The 14,174-nt window shown below is 50.0% G+C and overlaps 1 protein-coding gene across 3 annotated transcripts in view; it reads right to left on the reverse strand.

Moving 5' to 3' along the window:
- Nucleotides 1-1,596: 1,596 nt before the first annotated feature.
- Ranbp10 (RAN binding protein 10) overlaps nucleotides 1,597-14,174 on the reverse strand; it is a 68,735-nt gene continuing 56,157 nt past the window's right edge. For 2 of the 3 annotated variants that reach the window (XM_077792907.1, XM_026413228.2), the window contains 9 exons: nucleotides 12,248-12,432; nucleotides 9,597-9,709; nucleotides 8,019-8,127; nucleotides 7,769-7,917; nucleotides 7,371-7,575; nucleotides 6,525-6,646; nucleotides 5,916-6,061; nucleotides 5,499-5,610; nucleotides 1,598-5,069 (listed from right to left, as the gene is read on the reverse strand). In XM_077792907.1, coding sequence (XP_077649033.1) covers nucleotides 4,939-5,069; nucleotides 5,499-5,610; nucleotides 5,916-6,061; nucleotides 6,525-6,646; nucleotides 7,371-7,575; nucleotides 7,769-7,917; nucleotides 8,019-8,127; nucleotides 9,597-9,709; nucleotides 12,248-12,432 — 1,272 coding nt within the window. In that variant the 3' untranslated portion in view covers nucleotides 1,598-4,938. Of the gene's footprint in view, nucleotides 5,070-5,498; nucleotides 5,611-5,915; nucleotides 6,062-6,524; nucleotides 6,647-7,370; nucleotides 7,576-7,768; nucleotides 7,918-8,018; nucleotides 8,128-9,596; nucleotides 9,710-12,247; nucleotides 12,433-14,174 lie in introns of all 3 variants that reach the window. The other variant, XM_026413229.2, reaches the window with a different exon arrangement.

The raw sequence follows: 14,174 nt of genomic DNA on the forward strand, positions 1-14,174 counted from the left end.
CAGTTGCTCCCTTTTGATCTGTGCATTATTTTATGCCATCATTATTTATCCTGTGACTTACTCTAACCAAAACCTTGTCTCTTCTACCATCTCCCTCACCAGTTACTTATCTTGTGCCTGCATTTGTCTCCTATATATTGGATCACTGGAGATTGAACCCAGGGCTAGCACACGTTAGGCAGTATTCCCCATTGACTTACATCCCCAGCCATTTTCTGAGAGTCTCCCTCAGTTGCTCAGGCCAACCTTGTACTTTAAATCCTCCTGATTCAGCCTCCTGAATAGGTGAGATTACAGGCATGTGCAACCCTGCCCTCTTATTTGTGCCCTACTATAGTGGCCTCCTAGATGAATCTTTTACTTTCAATCTGTTTCCAATCCCACCTCCAGGTGGGCAACAGCATGTTCTGCTGCAACCCTCCTCTGCATAAAAAATGGGTTTATGGGGTCATGGGAGGCAGAATCAAGAGTGGACCAATCACATCAAGGACATCTTCACAGAGGAAGGGGAGAAGGGTCCCTGCATGTACTTAGTCCCTATGTGCTAAATAACTGCTGTATGAATGCTATCATCACCTACTTCCACAGGATAGGTGGATTAACCACGTTAAGGCTGGGAAACTCAAGTTTGAGGTCACTCAGTAAACAGACCTGACTGTACTGGGAATTTAAGAACAGGCTATTTCTCCTCAGACTGACAGGAAGCTCTGACTGCAGTATTGGGGATTAGGGTTCTTGATACATAACTGCCTGTGTCCACAAGTTCTGTACGGATGGATTCAACCAACAGAAAATACTGAAAAAAAAATCGTGTCCATACTGAACATATAAGACTCTGTTTTTTGTTATTTTTCCCTAAACAATATAGAACACTACTTACATAGTGCTTACATTAGTAATGCAAACATTATAGAAGTAATGTAGAAGGCCTAGGGATGTAGCTCAATGATAAGAGTGCTTGCCTAGCATGCATGAGATCCTGGATTCAATCTCCAACACTATATACACTCTACAGTATATAAAAAATAGTATTTAAGATGTAGAGGACTGGGGATATAGCTCAGTTGCTTCCCTCACATGCAAGGCCCTGGGTTCAATCCCTAGTACCACCACCAAAAAAAAAAAAAAAAAAAATGTAGAGATTAAAATATATAAAAGGATGTGTACAGATTATATGCAAATACTACACCATTTCATATAAGGGACTTGAATATGAGGAATTTGGTATTCTTGGGTATAGGGATGGGGGCCCTGGAACCAATCCCCATGGATACTGAGGACTATATTTTAAATCATGTTTGTGGGAAGAAATCCTGTGGCCTACTTTCCTGAAGCTGAATTTTTTTCACTGTCTAAGATGCGGGCTATTTCAGGAAAAGAATTGAAGCTTGAGTACTTGTGCTCCTTGAGATCCTGCAAACACCACAGTTTTGAGGGTCCTTGAGGAGGCAAGAGGGGCCTGAGTCTTCAAGAGGTGGGCCAAAGAGGGCCCAATTCCTCCAGGACAGATGTGTCACACTAGAAGTACCCACCCTAGTAAAACTCAAAACAGAGACCAGACACTCATCACTGCTCATGGATGTGTATTTTAATAAAAATAATTCTGTCAAAATACAACAAGAGTTTTTTTCATCTCTCAAGTACAATTTTAATAGGATGTTTTGTGTTAGAATTCTCCCAACCCTCCCATGCCCACAAGTTTCATGCTAATGCCAAGTATCAACTTGCGAGGACAAAGGCAGAACCAGTGTGCACAATGTGGAGTATGTCTGTTTCAGCTGTAGTTACTAATGTAGGAAAACCCTATGCGAAGAGGTGGGCACTTGAGCAGCCAGAAGCCACCATCTGGCCGCAGGTCCAGGTGCCCAGGACTGGCGGTCAAGTAGGGCTCTGCTTTCCAGCTGCCACATGGCATGCATACCTGAGTTGTGAGCAACCAAAGGAACTTTTAGCTCCGACAGTCCTCTGCCTCATCTTCTTTGTGCTTGCTTAAGGGCTGGGAAGGCGCTGAGTGGCCAGGTAGTCCCCACTTCTTTGTTTTGTGGTGTCCCTGTTCTGATGGCCTGCACCCAGCCACAGATCCACATGGATGGGAATAGGGGGTTCTGGCTTTGAGTGGCCTGCCAGTTTTCTGCTCTAAAAGGAGCAATTATCTGGTGCCACAAGGGGAAGGTGACTGGGGAAGGCTGCTCCCCCAGGGCTGGACAACCCAACAGAGCCAGGTCTTCTGTCTGCCCCATAAGTTAGACCCAGACCTTCACCAGGGCTGTTCCCAGGTACCTTCCCCACTTGAGGCTCCTGGAAGCAGGCTGGCAGGGCTGAATTCGCATAAGGGGCTCCTCCAGCTGCAGGTGAGCTTGGACTATCAGCAAGGCAGCCTATTTAAGCAGCTTGGTTTTGGCCCTCTCCACAGCTTATGGGGCAAAGGCTTGTCCCAAAGGTGAGCTGTCCAACTGGGACAGAGAGCCCCTCTGGAGAGAAACAGTAAACAACTTGGACTCAGCTGAAACAGTGAGATAAGGCACAGAAAATGGGGAGGTGGCCATAGGTACTGAGCGTGAGCCCGGCAGACACCCATCCCCATATGCAGCGCACAGGTATCCTGAGCCCTCCTGGGCCCTCTCTCAGCCGCTCCACAACCGAAGTCCAGGCACTCATCCCCATCCCTGACACACCCCTGAAGGTACCTTCTGCTCAGCCACTGCTGGAAGCCATGCCACCCTGACCCTTCATGGGGCTCATCCACCATTCAGCTTCAGGACTAAATGGTACTGTCCAACCCACAGGAATAAGGTTAGTCCTGGCTCTGCCACTAATTTGCTGTGTGACTTTGGCCAAGTCAATCTCCTTGGCCTGTTTTCTTATCTGAAATAGAAAAGGACTGGTAGAGATGATCTCTGAACTCCATTGCAGCTGCAAAAGCCTCTGGTTTTAATTCCCAATCCAGCTAGGTTGATCACTTTAACAGTCTGATGTTTCCAATCTCTGACACTGGAGCTTGGTATCTCTAGCCTTGCATAGAATTAATTTCCTTTACAAACAGGACAATACCTCATGATGGGTCTTGTTTGTGGACTGGCAGATGGAGCCATGGCAGGGACCAAGAAAAAGAAGTAGCCCACAGAATTATCCCTTAAGGTAAAACTCCTAAAGATATCAGGGCCAGAGCCCTGGCCCCTCACCAGTAGCTGGTCCAATGCAATTTCTTGTCCATTGTGGGCATGGAAAATCTCTGGCCATTCCAACCATTCCCATGTCCAATAACATGAAGCAGGAGTTCACCAGCCCAAACCCAGACAGGTACTGGAAGTTTCAACTCTAGCTTTGCAATGGCTTACCCTAATCTTTGCAGGGGTTGCTTGGGCTCTCCCTCACACTGAAGCAGGTATAGAACTCCTAGCCCTCCAGTACTCCTCTTGCATAGGCCTCTTCCCTTTCCTACTGGGCAGCCAGTCCTCTCCTCAGATGCTCCACCCAAGTCCTGGCAGCTATCTCAGCCCTTCCTGTGACAGTGAGACTTTTTTTGTTCCACCAGCTATGAGAATTCATCTGAAAACAGCTGGTGGGACATTTGTAAAGCCCATGGGGTCCCTTTCTCTTCCTAAGAATGGCTGGGGCCAAGCTACAGGAAGCGGCCTGGCACAGCTGCAGTGAAGCCTGGTCCAGGGGGTGAAAGGTTCCATCTACTCCAGGGACCAGCAGCCAAAGAATCTGCCTCCATGAGGCACTGGCTTCTCCACAGAAAACATCAATCCCATCAGAGCTGTGCAGTAATGGTGAAGACCCAGGCAGGAAGAAAGCAGCCCCTGTCCTCAGGGGCCTCTGTCCTGGGAATGGAGTCTTCCTCCTGGCAGCGTGATGCACAGCAGCTTGAAGGCAGGTAGTTTCCAGGCAATCAATTGAGAGTAAATGAATTATTTGGCCATCTTAACAAAAAGGGAAGGCAGGGCATTGAGAGAGGGAGAGGGGCAAGGCAGGCAGTGAGAGGCAGGGTACAGTGGTAGACAGTGTGCTGGCCAAGGACCCTCTGCTTCCTTGCTTTGCTGTGTGGCCCTGGGCTAACTCATGTTCATGTCTCTGGACTCCTAGCCCTGCAGTTCTCTGCTCAGTTCAGGTCACAGGGGCCTAAAGACCCACACCTCTGGGGATGCTGCAAACCAGCTTAGCCTGACCCTGCCTACCAAGTAGCTCCTCAAAGCCTATTCAGCTTCCCTGGGTGGCAGCTGGGCCTGTGGCTCAACAAAGGGGGAGCCTAAAATAAACAAATCACTTGGCTGAGGTGACAGAGATGATTCTTTTTTAATGAGTTGGATTCAAATAAAAACACATGGTGTCTGGACAGCCTCACCCAAGAGGTGCTGGACCACTAATGCTACGATAAATACTGTGTCTTTTTTTTTTTTAATATATATATTTATATATATATATATATATATATATATATAATCTCATTTTTTTTTTTTTTACTTATGAAAATAATCAGCTATCACCAACCTGGATAGGCTTCATCACTAAATTAGCAGAAACCAGCTCAGCACAAACTCTCCCAAGATAAACACTGGTGGCTCAGTCAGGAGGAAAAAAAGATTAAAAAACCCCAAGCCCTCCTCAAAACAAAACCCTCTTTAAAGGAGAAGGCGCTACATGAGAGTAATCAGCCAAATACTGTGTCATAGGCCGCTGCACGTGAAGAGGAGAGAGACTGGGGCAGAGAGAGGGATAGAGAGAGAGAGAAAGAAAGAAGGGAAAGAAGGAACAGAGGCCAGGAGGAAAGGAGGAAGGAAAGGGAGAGAGAGAAAGGCCAGGCAGAAGGAGTGGACTCTGCCCATGGCTTCTAGGTCCCTGCACCAGGTGCCTATGGAGGGCAGGGCTGCTCCAGCCCTGAGGCTGAAGGAGGGCCAGGCGGGGCCAGCCAGCAGGGCCAGCCAGCATGGTCAGCTAGTGCAAGTAGTCGTCAACTCTGGCAAAGGAGCAAGATCCCAGGCCCGCTCGGGCCATGAGCCGTAGACATTCAGATGCCTGGCCCAGAGCAAGCATCAGTGGGGGCTGCTTTGGCAGGTTCTGAGACTCTGTGGAGAAGATATAAGGCCTGATCACTGCCCTGTCCAGGGCTTGATTGCAGCCCAAAATTCCCTTGGGAGTGGAAGGTGAAGGAATTGACAGAATCTCTAAGACCAGAGCATTCAGTGTCTGTGTGAGTGTCCTTGCTATCAGGCCATGGACTTATAGTCATGCTAAAACCCTGAGCATTTAAGCCTTATTTAGTACAGTGAAATGATTATGTGGGCCCAAGGTCATGGCCTAGAACCCATCATGATCTAGCAGCCAGTTCAGTTGGGTAGAGGGAGGTCAGGGTTTAGGTTTAGCATTGGAAGTCCAGGAGTCCTGTGAGTCATCTGATAGAACCTGTGCTGACCTTGTTGCCCTTCCCAGGGAGAAGGGGAGGGGCCACCCAGGCATTCTTGGGTCAATTCTTTGCTTTTATTAGATGCACTCACCTAAAATGGCGCTGTTGAGTGCAGCACACACAGGTTCCCTCTGGATGGGATCAAGCTGCTGGCCAACAGGGCAGCTCCAGGGGTCTGAGTAAGCGAGTAAGCTGAAGGCATCCTAAGGGACAAGCACTCTTAGGATTGTGGTACATACCACACCCGATGCCATAGCTCCAGGAGGGGACAGGGCCCTGAATGGTGCCCAGTGAGAACCTGACATACCAGGACTATAGTGTTGGGCAGGGCTGTACCTTCCCCAGAGCCTGAAGAGTTGGGGTACACCCCAAACACCCCATGTTGTATTGCAGACCTGCCTAGTGCCACTCTGCCTTATTGTTGCTGCTCCTGGATCCTCCCAGAGCCACCCCATTCCCAGCACCAAATAGAGGCTTGCTCTGTGTGAAGGCCTGGCTTGTCCTGTACCTGCAACATCTCTGTATGAGCCAAATTCTTGCCGTACTCCCGGCCCAGTTGTTCACTCAGTGCTTGCAACTCCCGGCCAAACAGGATAATCCTTTCTGTGGCAGCCTGGTTGCCCCCGCAGAGCTGCCGCCTCGAATGCCCATCATCTGCACCCAAAAGCCAGCAGAAAACACATTAGAAGGAACGGTAGGAAGAAATCCCAGGAAGCTGCAGCTTCTGCCAAAGGCAGGGGAGGGCCAGGAGAGCAGGTGGAGCAGCCAGAGTGAAGGTGCTCTCAGTCCACCTAAGCACACAGTCCAGGGATCAGGTAGGACTCAAGAGGTTTTCCCTCTTCCTGTCCTGCAGAGATGCATGGTGCTCATAAGAGCGTCCACACTCTCCAACTCTCTCCAGCCCCAAATGCAAGAGTCTTGTTCTTGGCAGCAGGATTAGATTTTTCCTATACATTTGAAGCTGCCTCAAAGACCCATCCATGATTGGTCTGGCTGGAGCTTCTCAAGCTGCCAAAGTCTGGCCATATCAGCCTTTCCCAGGGGGAAGAGGTATCTGGATCATACATTGCCCTCTTGGGGAACATCAGGCTGAGTCATGCTATAGCACAGCCCTTACCCATACTGGACTCATCCGTCTGCAGGTCCTCATGCTTGTAGGCGCCATTGACGATGCGTGTGGACATGCTTTCCAGCACGCCATTGGGGTAATGCTCTGCCTCCATTTCCATTTCACTATCACTGTGGAGAAGGATTGAGGTGGTGTTGGCCAAGAGATGTGGTTGCAGCAACCTGGCTGGGCCTTCATTCAGGTTTTAGCCATGGTTGCTGTAGATAAACTGAGGGCTGTCAGGAACATGAAAGGATAGCCAAAGCTTCCCAGGCTCCAAAACTTGGCACCTACTACTATCTAGCTATTCCCATAGGCCTGTCACTTGATTCCCATTCTTGTCCTGGTGTTGCTTTTGTGACTCACTCCTCCTGGCTATCCTACCTTTATTACATAGTCCCCGATCCTCAATGACTGGACTTCATGGACCCCATTGGGCATCTCTGGTCTCAGTTTGGACTTAAGGTATGCCTAGGACCTGTTGAAAGCCACTTGTAACTTGAGTTCCCTGCCTGCTAACCTGGCTGTCTAGAAGCTAGATTCCATAAAAGCTTCAGTTTACATGCTAAGGTTTCTGAAGGCCCAGAATCCCCTGGGAGGGGACCACATTTTCAGTCTTGCAGGAGGGTTAGTACCTCCAGAGAAAGTCAGGGCCAAGGGAACTGGCAGCCAAATCTTGAGTAGGGCCAGAAGCCAGAGCCAGTGCCTGGTTTGGCAGATTAACAGGTAGCAATAAAAGCATAGGCCTGTGATGAAGGTTGGGGTGAAGGGCAGGGGGCAGCAAAGGACAGACTGCAGTGGGTCCAGGGAGCACAAAGCAGAAGCAGAGCAGAGGAAGTGAAGCAAGACAGGCACCTGGTCTCCTGGTTACTGGTACTGCTGTGGGGCTGGGACTTGGTGGAGTCTGTTGAGTTGGACTCGGAGTAATTGATGGAGGACGGGGAGGAGGAGGACGAGGAGGACGAGGAGGAGGAGGAGGAGCTGGGTGCAGGGTATTTACTGTGGTTCTGTTTGCTCTTGGTGGATGCGATGCCATTGCTGCAGCTGGGACTGTCTGCTCCTAGAAGCCAGGGATGGTCAGAGGAGGAGGGGCAGCTTGCCGCCAAGCAAGACCCTGGATATTGCCACAGTGATCCCCTTTCCCATCCCCCCAATCCAGCTGCCAGCCCTGAGCCCAGCACAGGGAAGGGCAATTGGGGTGGCCTTTCTTCTCCACACAAACTCTTCCCAGAGTCCTCTGGAGAGTGGCTGACCTGTGTTGTGCATGTGGGAACTACTGGGGCCATGTCGGGGGCTGAGGCTTGGGGAGCCAGGGTAGCTGTCCTGGGACTTGGGGCTTCGGGAGCTCAAGCTTCGGACCTCACTGTCGGTGCCATTCACCATCTCCACAAACTGTCGACACCTGTAGAGGGATCACAGCAGTGATGCTCTGGGTCTGGCCCAGGCTGTGGATTCCTGCCATCAGCTGAGGGGTGGTCTTAGGGACAGGAAGCCATGACTTACTTGAGCATGAAGAGCAGGTTGGGGTTGTGTTCCAATAGCCCAGGGTAGAAGCGTTGGGTGGTCTCAATGGCCTCACCCACCCGGCCCTCCAGCACCAGCTTCTGGATCTCTGCAGAGAGCAAGAACATGGTAGTGAGGAAGGGCCACAGATTCTCCTCACATCCACAAGCCTGAAACATGGCCAGTCTCAGCAGGAGCTAGGTGATAGTTGGATGGGCTGGCTCAGAGTGCTCTGCCGGCTGGAGATGCTCATAGAAGAGGCTAAGGAGAGAACCTGGTTGCCAGGTCCCTCAGCAGAGCCTGGTTTCAGCCAAATGACATGGAATCCTCAAGAATAAGGGGGAAAAAGAATGGAACTTACAGCCCAGAGGCAGGAGGGGTGTTTGGAGGCCTGCTCCTATGGGGCATTGGTGGCCAAGGACTTGGCTAGGGGGATGGCAGGAGCAGGGTTTAGGGCTAGCTTGGGGTGGCAGGCTGGTTGAAGGAGCATAATGGGCACCAAGGCAAGCCAGTGGCCCAAGGGCTCCTCTTCAGACAGACTCCTCTTTCTGGGCTTCACAGGGGAGTGGCAACAGAAGTACACTGGTTCAGGCCAGGGATGCATCTCCACAGTCTTCATGGGCTACAGCGTGCTCCCTGCTAGGAGAGGAGGTCAACCTCCTCATGCTGGCACCTCTGATGATGACACCTCTCTGGGCCACCAGCATTTTTCTTTTGCTTTCTCTCTCTTGCCCTGGGGCCTGGTGCATCTTGCTGGGAGCAACTTCTAGGTCTGAGGCTTTCTCATCCATAGATCCCAAGTCTGGGATCCCTTTTTATCTGTCTGGCTGAGTGCAGCTTCTCTGGGAGACACAGACATATGCACATACACAGAAATGACAGGCTCAGAGAGACACAGGCAGGCACTCACAGACATGTGTGTCTATACACACCCTCTCACCCTCACTCTCCTCCTATCTTCTGTGTGGGGTCTTTGTTCTCTGTCCCCTTCTTTCCATGAAAGGGCCCCAAACACACTCGTCACAGGCCAGAATGAACATTGGGAGAGTTGCCTTTGACCAAAGAAGGATTAGGTTGTCTGCAAGGGGCAGGACCAGAGTTGCAGAACAAAGAGAGGTGCCACCAAAGCAGCCACTAAACATCAGCTTTGCCCTGTCTGATCAGGCTAGAGACAAGCAGAACTACTAAGGTTCAGTAAATGGTCTGAAAGACAGGGTGTTGGTCTGATAAGATGCAAACACTCTTTCTGGAAGACATAAATAGGAGGCCAAGTAGAATCCAGGATGCAGGAGGAAGGAAACAAGCACGGAAGAGGAAGATATAGCCATGCTAAGGCTTGGCCTGTGCCAGACCTTCAGAGTATGCATTAGGGAGGCTGCTCTGAGACTCTCCAAGGCTGCTGGGTAATGTAGTCTTGAAGGACAGTCAGGAGCAGGGTTTAGGGCTAGCTTGGGGTGGCAGGCTGGTCTCCACTGCAGGGGAATGGACTCCTAACAGGTTAATCAGGGTTGGCATGAGTTTACAGAGGAGAGTTAGGGACAAGTGAGAGAGGGAAGGGGAGAGGAGAATTAACCTTACTTTGTCTGTTCTTTATGGATGCCTGTTCTTCCTGAATCGGGGTTTCAGTCATTCGGGCAAAAGCCGTGGCAGTGGCACAATACCCATGATGCACCAGGTAAGACGAGACCATGCTAGAAGAAAGGAAGAGCTTGAAGTGACACTCAAGAACTGCATTTCTGCTGGGTACAGTGGCGCACACGTGTAATCCAGCAGCTTGGGAGGCTGAGGCAGGAGGATTTTGAGTTTAAAGCTAGCCTCAGCAACTTAGCGAGGCCCTATGCAACTCAGTGAGACTCTGTCTCTAAAATATAAAAATGGGCTGGGAATGTTGCTCAGTGGTTAAGCACCCACCCATGGTTTCAATCCCCAGTACCAAAAAAAAAAGAATTGCATTTCTCACCAACCTTCTGATGAGACAGAATACCTCCCCGTGAGGTTTCCCCTAAACATGTCTTATAATACAACCTCCACAGAACTGAAGGGGTGGAATAAAATAAAAATGTCCCCCCAGTGCTCATGCCATCAGGCTGAAGAGGAGCTGTTTGTATCAATGCTTACAGATCAGAGGAGTGGCTGTACTTCTCTGGACATGCTGCCCTTAAGCTTCCAGGCTACCTACTGGTAAACTGCAACAAGCCCAGAGGTGGCTGACGGTCTCACCCAGGACTTCCTGAAATGGCAGCCTGCCAAGCAGTGTGCCAGATCCCCAGACACTGAGGACACCTGGCACACACATACCTGCCACCAACATAGGAGCTCCTCTGACTGCTTGTACCACGCATAAGTGTCCTACTCCTCTGGTGAGCCTGTTTTGTGGCAGCACTAGCTCCAGAGTGATGGGAGCTAACCAACATGCCAAAATCATTTCATAATATGCCACAGCTCAGGGACCCAATGTGCCAAGTTATCAGGCTGATTTCACTGGGAAGAGACAAGCACCAGCAGGACCAACAAAAATACAATCTTTGGGGAAGGCCCAATTCCCAGCAACCATTTAACCCAATTTTAAACTATCTGAGCAGTAGCACACGTGTATGAGCATGTGTGCACAGATGGACAGCAGAAGGATGAGCCCTATGTCTGATGTGTACATGAGTAAATATCTAGGTATGTGAGCATGTCTGATATAACTATTATTATCAACCAAATGTCCAAAGGGCTGTCTTATGGGAGGCATGAAAGTTTGTATGTTACCTCTTATTTTAAGGGGTTAACACAATAATATGTATAAAATACTTGGCAAGAAGTCAATAAATACAACCTCTTATTACAAAATTATGTTATCAAAGGATATTATATTCTGAATAATAATTAGAACTATGTTATAAATGCAGGGCAATTTTTTTTTTACAACACATGGTTCAGATAAGTCAATATGAATATCAGGTGTCTCCAAATTGTACAGTCCCTTTGACCCAAAAATGTCACTTCTTAAAAGGATACCAAGAAAGTAACTAACCTTATATATGAAAAGTTCTTTATATATGAAAGGGTTGCCAACAGCACCAAAGAGAGAAAATACCTAACATCCCACCAGGGGAAGTCAGAAAAGGAGCTTGTGGCAAATTTGTCTCAAAGATAAGTTAGCCATTCCCAATATTCATAAAATGAAGCTATGTGAAACCACAGAACACAAATTATATACAAGTCTTAGAAAATGAATACATACAAGCACATGGTACACACATGTAAACAAAAACACCCATGTGCTGAATACAGGCTCTGAAATCTGAGAGGATCAGTCCCTCCAAAATGGGGCCTGGAAAGCTCCACTTTTCCTCTTGCACATGGGTAAGCCTGCTGCAGGGAGTGGCACTCTCTTGGCCCCTATGGAAGTGCTCCTCATCTGCTCTGGGGGCCAGGAACTAGAGGTAGCTGTGCTGCTCTTCCTGACCATATGGGCCCCTGCCTCAGTTCTCCTTAGTGCTGCCTCAATATCAATCTCTCAAGAACAGAAAGCTGCACACAAGAACCCAGTGTGTATCCTAATCTTACCCAAGGGTCCCTGGCATCTGGTACATTGCAGAGCAATGAGCAGAGCGAGCAGAAGCCCAATCCAGCCCTTTCTCACCCTTGGGAGTCAAGCTAACACCCACCTCCTAGCCGAGTTGGGATGGTCATTACCTCACTCAGACCTGCAGCTGGCCAGTGGAAGACAAAACTAAACCTGGCCTCCCATGGCAATACTTGGCAACACGGACTTCCAAGATTGTCTTGGAATTCATCAGCCAGGGAGCCAGCTACACTGATCCTACGGGAGACCCTCTTCCTGCTGCCACTGTCATAGATGCAGGGAATTTAGCTGGATGACCCTGTGAGGTGACTTCAGGCCACAGTCAGCAGGATGGATACTCTCCATGGTAGAAAAAAGTGCAGAGAGGAAGAGACCACAGGGGAATCCTAGGACATTCTTTGCAAAATGACCTGGGGAAGGAACACAGCCTGTTGGTAATCTTACACACAGGAACCTTCTAAGCTGGCTGAGGGGACAAAGGTGTAAATAGGGGCATCTCTAGAGACTGCAGCTTTCTATTGAAAAGAGGGCATCAGGGCAGTAGCTGAATCCCTGGGAGTACTTTCCAGAAGCATATTTCCCTCTGGAATTCCCAGGAACAGCTTATAGAACCTGCAGGGGCCCATTGGAACAGGGCCTGGGGGATGGCACTCACTTCTGCAGCACCGCCTGCCACTCGCCAAGCCGGGCACTGATGGGGAAGCCATGGACAGTGCCCTGGACCTTGGCACGCCATTCCCGCATGTAGTCCTCGATGTCGAACAGGAAGGGCTGCTGCCCAAAGTTGGCATCCACAATCTCCCCAGGTGTCTGCAAGCCTACAGTAGGGTAGAGGTTGGCCTGAGGAGGAGAATGAATGATAGTCAGGCCCTATAAGCAGTAGGGCCTCGCTTCACCTCCATGGCTCCTGCCGGCCAGTACTAAGGCTGGAAGAGAGTCATAAGGTGGGAGGCATGGGACTGAGCCACATTCCATCCATCTCCCCACCACAGGCACTAAACCCCAAAGCCTGGGGGAAGAAAGCAAAAGAAGAGCGAGCAAGGCTTAATATGGAGAGTCTCTTGCCCTGCATTGGAGGTCACTGGAACTCAGCCAGGGCACAGTGAGGCAGGCTGGGCTGTACAACCCTGCAGGTGCGCCCATGAAACTAGGCTGTAGGGTGGATAATGGCTCCTCTCCAAAAAGTTCAGAGCTGAGGATCACTCGGCCGCAAAAAAAGAATTACATGAGGAAGAAGGAAGGGATGAGATGACACAGAAGAGGGAGGAGGAGAGTATGGCAAAAGATTATGTGAGTTACACCCCTTGGAGCTGGCAAAGGAGAGAGAAAGTTTGTTGCCCTTCCTGTCAGAGGCTCACTCAGCAGAAGACCTATGGCCAGTGAGGTGTGAGGCTCCCTGCTTTCCCCCACTCTCCCACAATGACCTCCCCCTGTGGCTCCCAATGCCACTGCTCATACCCTCACCCATATCCTCCCCATATCACTGCACGCTATCTTCCCAGGGCTTCCTAGTCCCCTCTTTATCTTCCATCCTTAGGCTACATGTCATTCCTGGGAATACTGGGTTCAGCCCACTATGATCCTGAACCCACAGACCTCTGGCTTCCTTCTTTTCCCTCCCATCTTCCATACTACAGGCGAAGCTCACCTCCTCCAGCAAGCTTTTTCTGAACCACCACTGCCCAAAGCTCTGCCGCCTTCTAGCATGTGGCAACATGCTGCCCACACTCACATCTGGTCGTTTTATGTTAACTAAATTCTTCCCCAGCCAGCAAGTCTGCTCTCTTTGCCTAGGACCACAACCTCTCTCTAGGAACTCTGGATAAATAGGAGGGAAGGATTCTGATATGTAGACAGGATGATTCAAATGCAGCAAATGCTGCAATTGGGTTTCAGAGGTCCCTCAGATCACAAGAGCATTTCCTTGGGTACATTAGGGTGCCCCAGATCCCAAAGTAGGAGCAGAGTCAGCAAACCTTCCTTCCTGAACCAGCCAAGGCATACAATTGGGTTTCAGAGGTCCCTCAGATCACAAGAGCATTTCCTTGGGTACATTAGGGTGCCCCGGATCCCAAAGTAGGAGCAGAGTCAGCAAACCTTCCTTCCTGAACCAGCCAAGGCATACAGGGCTGGGCCAGGCTCCAGCACTCTGGGTGGAGGCCATGCATGTGACAAGGCCTGTGGTGACTCACAGGAAAGGACTGAGGTATGGAAGGTACAGATGAGCCCCAAAGGCTACAGGAAGCACCATCCTTTTCTAAGAAGAGAAAACTCACAAAGTCCATCTCCCTGGCTTGAGGGGGATCTTGGGGATACTTGATGGGGATGGACAAGGATTGGTTTCCTAAAAAATCAGCAACAATTCCCTACACTCTGCACCCCAGTTTGCTGGCTGTAAGTAACATGGAGCTGGCCCAGACCAGCTAAGCCATGGAGCTACCCTCCTTCCATGACCATCACCCCACCCCACCCACCCCACAGCTGCTTTTATAAATGTCACAAATTTCTGTCACCTGCTGAGAGTCGTGGAGGAAGACCAGGCCTTGCTCCTGGAGAGAGGAAGGCCAGCAGGTATCCCCTAC

This window comes from Urocitellus parryii, chromosome 15 (genome assembly GCF_045843805.1).
Source record: "Urocitellus parryii isolate mUroPar1 chromosome 15, mUroPar1.hap1, whole genome shotgun sequence".
Classification (NCBI taxonomy): domain Eukaryota; kingdom Metazoa; phylum Chordata; class Mammalia; order Rodentia; family Sciuridae; genus Urocitellus; species Urocitellus parryii.